The sequence below is a fragment of the Amborella trichopoda genome, chromosome 5 (assembly GCF_054954075.1).
Source record: "Amborella trichopoda isolate Santa Cruz 75 chromosome 5, AtrichopodaSantaCruz75HAP2 v2.0, whole genome shotgun sequence".
NCBI lineage: Eukaryota > Viridiplantae > Streptophyta > Magnoliopsida > Amborellales > Amborellaceae > Amborella > Amborella trichopoda.
The window spans coordinates 2,047,678-2,054,785 of NC_142340.1; the positions used below are offsets into that span (position 1 = coordinate 2,047,678).

Here is a 7,108-nt window from a genome sequence, read left to right on the forward strand (position 1 = left end):
AATTAGAGAGATATATGTTATGTGAGGAGAGAGAAGAATAGAGGGTGATTGAAAGAGAATGGGAGAACGAAAAGAGAAAGAGAGAGAATTTTGGAGGTAGAGAGATTGAGAGAGGAGGATGGGTCACGAGACCCGTTGTGGGTCCGTGCACAGTAGGAGAGAAGAGAGATTGAGGGAGAAATAAGGGAAGAGAGGGAGTGGGGCAGCAGTCACGGACCCGTTGTGGGTCCATGCACAGTAGGAGAAGAAAAGAAGAGAGATTGATGGAGAAATAAGGGGAAAGATGGAGTGGGGCAGCAGTCATGGACCCATTGTGGGTCTGTGCACAATAGGAGAGGAAGAGGAGAGATTGAGGGAGAAATGAGAGGGAGTGAGGCAGCAGTCACGGACCCATTGTGGGTCCATGCACAGTAGGACAAGAAGAGAAGAGAGATTGAGGGAGAAATAAGGGGAGAGAGGGAGTGGGGCACCAGTCACAGACCCGTCGTGGGTCTGTGCACAGTAGGACAAGAAGAGAAGAGAGATTGAGGGAGAAGTAAGGGGAGAGAGGGAGTGGGATCAAAGGGAAGGGGGAACGGTGATAGAGAGAGAGAGAGAGGAAAGTAGGGGAGAGAGAGATGGTAGGGGAGAGACATAGGGAGAGGGATCAGGAGATAGCAACAAGAGAGATTTTGAGAGAGAGAGGAGAAGAAGGATGAGAGGGAGAAGAGATGGGGCAGAGCTACTCGTGAAAGAGAGAGAGAGTTACGGGAGAAAGAGAGTGGGGGCGGCAGCCCTGCTGCTGCGAATATGGTGAGAGAAAGAGAGAGAAGGAGGACTCGGACCCGCCGTGGTTCAAGTGGAGGAGAGAGAGAGGAGAGAAAGAGAGAGAGGGAGGGCTTGGACCCGCTGTGGGTCCAAGTGGAGGAGAAAGAGAGAGAGAGAGAGAAGGGGCAGTGGGTCTGAGTGGGAAAGAGATGGAGTGGGGGCTGCTGCCCGTGAAGGTGGGGAGAAGAGAGAGAGAGAGAGTGGCAAAGGCTCAAACCCCGCTGTGAGTCCAAGTGTTGAGGGGAGAGATAGAGTGAGGGAGAGAAGGGGCTCGAACCCGCTGTGGGTCCAAGTGGAGGAGAAAGCGACAGAGAGAGAAAGAAAGAAAGAAAAAAGAGAGAGAGGAGAGGAGAGAGGGTGGACCTAGGCGGCTCGTGTTTGGTGCTACGTCAACGGTCCCTTTGCATGTGCTTGAGAGAGAGAGGTCTTGGCCTTGGTGGGTCAAGACTAGGGTCTAAGGCTTAGGTGTATGGCTTACGTGGGTTGGATTGAGGTATGGGAACTAGTGTGTATGGTATAGGGTAAGGTATAGCATTACTAAGGTGTAGAGGATGCTATGGTGTATGGGGTAATATGGTGCATGGTGTAAGGTAGGGTGTAGGCTAACTAAGGTAGGGTGTATGGAGTAGGATTGGAAGCTAGGGGTTCTAAGGTGTATGGAAGTTAGGAGTCCTAAGGAGTATGGTATTGGGAGTTAGGACTCCTAAGGGAGTGGGAATTTTGGGTTTCTAGGGAGTGAAGGGTTCTTAGGGGTATTTTCTCTCTACAGGAAATATTTCTCTCTCCTCCCATCGTAGTCTTGAACTTGAAAGCAAAGCAAAAAGAACCAGCCTAAGCCTTAGAATTCTCAAGCTTCTCATTAATTTCTAACACTTTCAATAGAAATCAAGAGAGTTATTACAAATGACTTGAGTTCCTTATATAGAGCAACCACAAAACAAGGGTGGAATGCTCAAAAATACCCAAAATTGTCAAAAAACTACACATTTTATGAATTAAAATATTAATCCCGTTTTTGGACCAAAAGATCAAAATACCCTAATGTACTTTTCAACAAATGACAAAACCATCACTCCATGAGGGGCCTCTTGCCATTGTTAGGCCTCGGGACCTTTTTGGACGCTTATATTGGTAATTCGGGCGAATAATCGTCGTAGAATCAATGCTTGAACTATTGCACATGTTCGATACCCTTTGATAGTTTTGAAAATGATTTTTTAGGAAGAACCCAAAATCCGGCCAAGTTCCATAAACTTGTGATTCTTCGACACCAATCTGGCATGATATATGACGCTCCAAGCCTTCATTTTGATCACAAATAGAAGGGGATACTATCACGACTATTTTACAATAAATTTCGTCCATTTTGGTTTCCGTTTGAGCATATTCCAAATTTGGGAAGTCGTCGAAAAATGGGATTCCGGAGACCAGAAAAGTATGTCATTTTCGACTTCAAAATTCGTGTCATCCGGCCTCCAATCATATATAAAAATTATATAAAAGTTGTAGCTCTTCGAAGCACGGTCGCAACAAGCCCATACTTGTGACGATCCGACATCGGGATCTTGAGCTATGGCCTCTCAAAGAATTGGATGTTCTTCTTTATAAAATCTGAATTTTCATGTTTTGAGCTCTTCCTCTCTCTATAAATTCTCTCGTTTTGGGCTACGCCATGACACGTGCCATATGTCAAAACGAGCGGGTCCTAGAGATCTAACTCGTGTCCGAATTTGAGCTTAATTTGACTCCAAACAAGTGAGTTATGAGCATTTGAAAATCATCCTGAAATGTATAGAAACTGATTCACCCACCGCAATAGTGTAAAACCCACCATTATATGGTAAGTTAGGCCCATAATGGTCCCAGAGGGTCCGATTGAGCCAAAATTTGGTACCTGGGGATTTTTCAACGTTTCGGATCCAATGGCGGTGATCAGATACTGTTTTGAGACCCAGAAAATAGGGCTATAGTTATAGGGTGTATTTTTAGTATGATAGGAACTGGATTTGAAAACCAAGTTTCGTCTTGATCATATCAAAACTCGTCAAAATGCAACGAAACTTTGTGGGTGTCCCTAGGGTATCAAAAACTACCCCCTCATGCAATTTGAGGTCATTCTGTCACTTCTTCAAAGGTCGCCCAGTTTTAGGCCTATTGCTACAGTGTTCTCGTGGTCTAGCAGCATCTTGGGCACCGGCGGGATCAGGTTACTACCGGCTCTCTCTTTATTCGCTCCGGAGATACATGTACGTCAAAAATGACCTATAACAGCTATCTCAAGCTCAGCTCTTCCAATCGCCTCTTCGCCACCGCCCCTTAATCTATTATATTAAAGTGTAAACCACTTTACCCATGTTGTTTGCTCCTACTCATTGGATTGAGGATAATATAATATTATCCACCAAAACATCAACATTGTCATAGGCCATTACCAAATAATTTGTCTACAATCCCAGTCTCCCCATTGTATGCTGTCAAATATAGAAGTTCACACACAAGATTGTTCACAAACAGCTCACACAAGATCGTTCACAAACAGCTCAGCATGTTAAACAGTGAACATCACGTCATTTATCATCCTAGGCTTTGCACAAGGCCCTCACAAGGATAACAAACCATTATCCTTGGGGCCTTCACTTTTCACCCATAGGGACATGAGAATCACTCACCTCCACCAACAATAGAGGTCTTCTGAAAAATTCATTAAAGAAACATCTTGAATCCTCAACCAAAGTCTTGCAGCAAGGTCCCTACCATCTACAAGTATCCATTTTGAATTATCTATAATCAGACCAAGGATGCATTATTGCAGTTTCTTGATAGTAAAATATTATTGCTTACCACATGTCCATCTCTTAGTTAAAGTCGGGACTTTGGCATTAAAGAAGGTACATATTGCATTATCCTATATCAACTTCTACTGCACAATGGAGCAAGAAGCGACAAGAAATCAAGCATTCAAATCTGTCATCAAGTTTTAAATCCAAAACTGAAAGCTTGACACTCATATGTTAACTGAGCAGGGGTGAAATCGGCCTCTGTTTACAGTTTTCTCTGGAGAAAATCGTAGTATCTTGGTTTAGCAGTTTAATAAGATTATGTAACATTTCTTTCCGCCAGTTTAGCCAAATGTAACGTCACAAACTCTATATCCAAGGAAACAAATCTAGAGGGCAAAGAGATCAACCTTATCTTTCCCTTTGACCAGAAAGAGGAAGTATAGTTGGCCTTTAGAAAGTAAGTAGACACACTTGAATCTAGACACAAGAGCTTCCCACCAACTAATCAGAAATTATATATGAGCTATCCAAATGGAACTAACACATTTACCTTATGGCCCCTACTCTCTAAGAAGACTATGACCTTTCATGTTAAAACCAAAGACTGTATCTCCTTTTCTACCCACCTCCACATTGCAACTGGAACTCCTATCCCAAACAGCCTACCCAAACTCTTGTAGGGTCCAAATCAATCTCTTTCATCCTATTCATCTCATCTCAACCTGAGCTAAAGTCCCCACAAATTAAACTTTATCCTCCTCTCAAAAAATGGAAATAAGATCAAACAAACACATCTCATATCCTTCCGCACGAAACCCTTCAACGGTCACAGCAGAAAATAGAGTTTGCTCACCTAACCCTCAACTTCTCTCTAATATACATTGGGCCTGTACTTCGTGCCACATTGTGCTTCCTTTCCTAATAAAAAAAAGCATCTTCATGGATCTTCAAATAGAATACCAATGGGTGAGGCAGCTAGCACACTCCCAACCATCGTATCGTACAATAATGATCATAGCTCAAAACTGATACATTAGATGGACCAAGGTGTAACCATAGTATGTATTCCCTTTGTTTAATCTTCAAATCCCCTCACCCAAAACCTTGGTTCGATTGACATTGCGAATGCCACCAACTCATAGTCTCCTCTTTGACCTCTGAGGCGCTTTTCTCAGTGAAAACTTTTCCTTTGAGACCCCTATATCATCCAAGCAAGAATAAAATGCATGCATTCTCAAAACTGGGAAACAGTCAATTGCCACAGAGATCTCAATGCATTGCAAAACACAAGGTACATTTTTCAACTAAACTTAACCCTTAAAACGCACCATTTACAAATCCGTGAACACCCATGACTGCTATTTCCACAACTCAAAACAGTGCTAGTATAAACAATGACAGAATTCATAATGATTAATGAAATATTAGAAAAGCACAAACCCCCCAAGTTTAGGTGCTCGAACAAATCACTGCATTCAATGCAGCACGCCACACTCTTGCAACCATACCATTTATCTTATTTTGTTTGATCCTTTCTAATATTTATTTAGTAACAAAATGTCAGCTTTCATAAAAAGCTCTAAAGGAAACAACCATTAGGCATGGCTCAAGGCACAGATATACCAAAATATCATCCACTAATCTTTTGCGGATATTCGTGTTTTAAAAGTCCATCTATAAAAATGATGTGAAACTTTTTGCCACAACTTTTACTGAATTATTATATGGACCCGGTTTCAATGCGGCCAGGCCCGCATATGTAGAAATGCGGGCCCATTAATAAATCTATTTTTGAGATGGATTTTTGGACTTAATTTTTAAAGACATGTAATCTCTAACATGGAGATCATGAATATGAATAAATAAATAAATTTTAAAAACCATAAATGTTAATTCTAGTAAGAAAACATTTGAACCGTTAGTTTCTATTGTTTTCAGATGGAACACCTACTTGCATCCATCTTTAAGATGGATGCTTTACACTTTCTGGACAGTATATGTAGAAATGCGGTCCAGCCCGCATGAAACAATTTTCCTTATTATATACAATGACAGGATTTGAAGACAAAAAATAATTCAGCCATATGAATCAATCTTAAATGTTTTCACTACAAATAGCAAATTTCAGTATAAAAAGTAATACCAGTCCCTTAAATTAAGATTTTCAAATAAAATCAGAAGCAAAATAAACACAGATTCATGCTATCCATTGGAAAATTGAAATGAAAAGAATATTCAAGCCACTTCAAAACTTACAATCTCTCAATCCATCAAATTCCACAACAAAAAAGGAAGAAGGAACCCATAATTATTGACACAAAAGAAGAACAAGTAAATAGCTCTCTCTATCTCTCAAAACCAAATTCAAACGCCCGGTCTCTCACTAAAAACCCAACTAGGATTGATTGGATGAAATACAGAGCCAAACCCCCAAAGTAATAAGAGCTGTACCCATTAAAGCATACAAAACACGCATCTCTTCACCTAAAACCATGGCGAAAAGAGCAGTAGAGGCAAAAGTAACAGCATTTGTTACAGGAACTGCAACTGAAATTGGGGTTTCACTTAAAACAAAGAAGAAAGAAGCAGAGGCCGTGAGATTCAATAAGAAGGGAAGAGAGTATTGCCATGTTAATAGAAGGAAAAACCAGTCCTTTAAGTACCTTGTGAGGAGTCTAGAGAGAGAAAGTGGTTTGGTGGGTTTGGGCTTGAGGCGTAGCTTTTGGTCCCAAATGAGAGCGCCCCTTCGCATGAGGGCATTGGTGGCGCCCCAAACCAGGCCTATCACGATCATGGTGCCTGACGCCATGGGGTTTTAGAGAGAGAGAGTGTACATTTTTAGAGTGAGAAAGTGGGTCAACTCTGTGTTCCTGTGATGCACAAAAATGGGCTTTAGCCTATGAAATTTTCTGCAGACTACCGCATAAAAAAAAAAAGGAAAATTACAAAGGCTCTCCTGAAGGGCAACCTTTCTATCCTTCCTCTGCAGCAGAAAACTTACATATTTTTCCTTATCCAACCGTCCATTTCGAATGGAGGGCTAAGATTGCCCCAATCACAATGTCTGTCTTTATACTATTTTATTTTTATTTTTTTCTATAAATTATTTTGACACCAAAATTTGAATATCCAATCCTCCATTAAACTTGCACTAGCAAAAATATTAAAAAAATATTTTCAATTAAATAAAATAACCAAAATACCTTTGAAAATTTCAAAAGATATTTTGATCATTATATTTTATCAAAAAATTATTTTTAATATTTTTTGAAGGTACGCCCTAATGAGGAGATAGGACGTACCAAATTTCATATTTACATAATTTGTATAAAAATACTAAAAAAAAATACTTTGATACGTCGGATCAAGATCAAACGGTAAGTAGCTCTTTTAATCAAAATTGAAAGATTGGATGGTAGGAAAAGCATAGATCTTCTATGTTGTAGAAGAAGTATAGAAACATTTCCCCCATCTAAAAACAATGGAAACCAAACTGTCCAAATGATTACTTATTATAATTA

General features: G+C 40.4%; 1 protein-coding gene across 1 annotated transcript; it reads right to left on the reverse strand.

The window, feature by feature from the left end:
* Positions 1 to 5,773: 5,773 nt before the first annotated feature.
* LOC18426706 (uncharacterized) lies at positions 5,774 to 6,554 on the reverse strand. Its single transcript, XM_006833348.4, has one exon. The coding sequence runs from the start codon at positions 6,394 to 6,396 to the stop codon at positions 5,983 to 5,985; it is 414 nt and encodes a 137-aa protein (XP_006833411.1). The 5' UTR covers positions 6,397 to 6,554; the 3' UTR covers positions 5,774 to 5,982.
* Between the last annotated feature and the right edge of the window lie 554 nt (positions 6,555 to 7,108).

Bases quoted from the DNA above. Each gene is read 5' to 3' on its own strand.
- LOC18426706 (XM_006833348.4), bottom strand. From the start codon at position 6,396: ATGGCGTCAGGCACCATGATCGTGATAGGCCTGGTTTGGGGCGCCACC.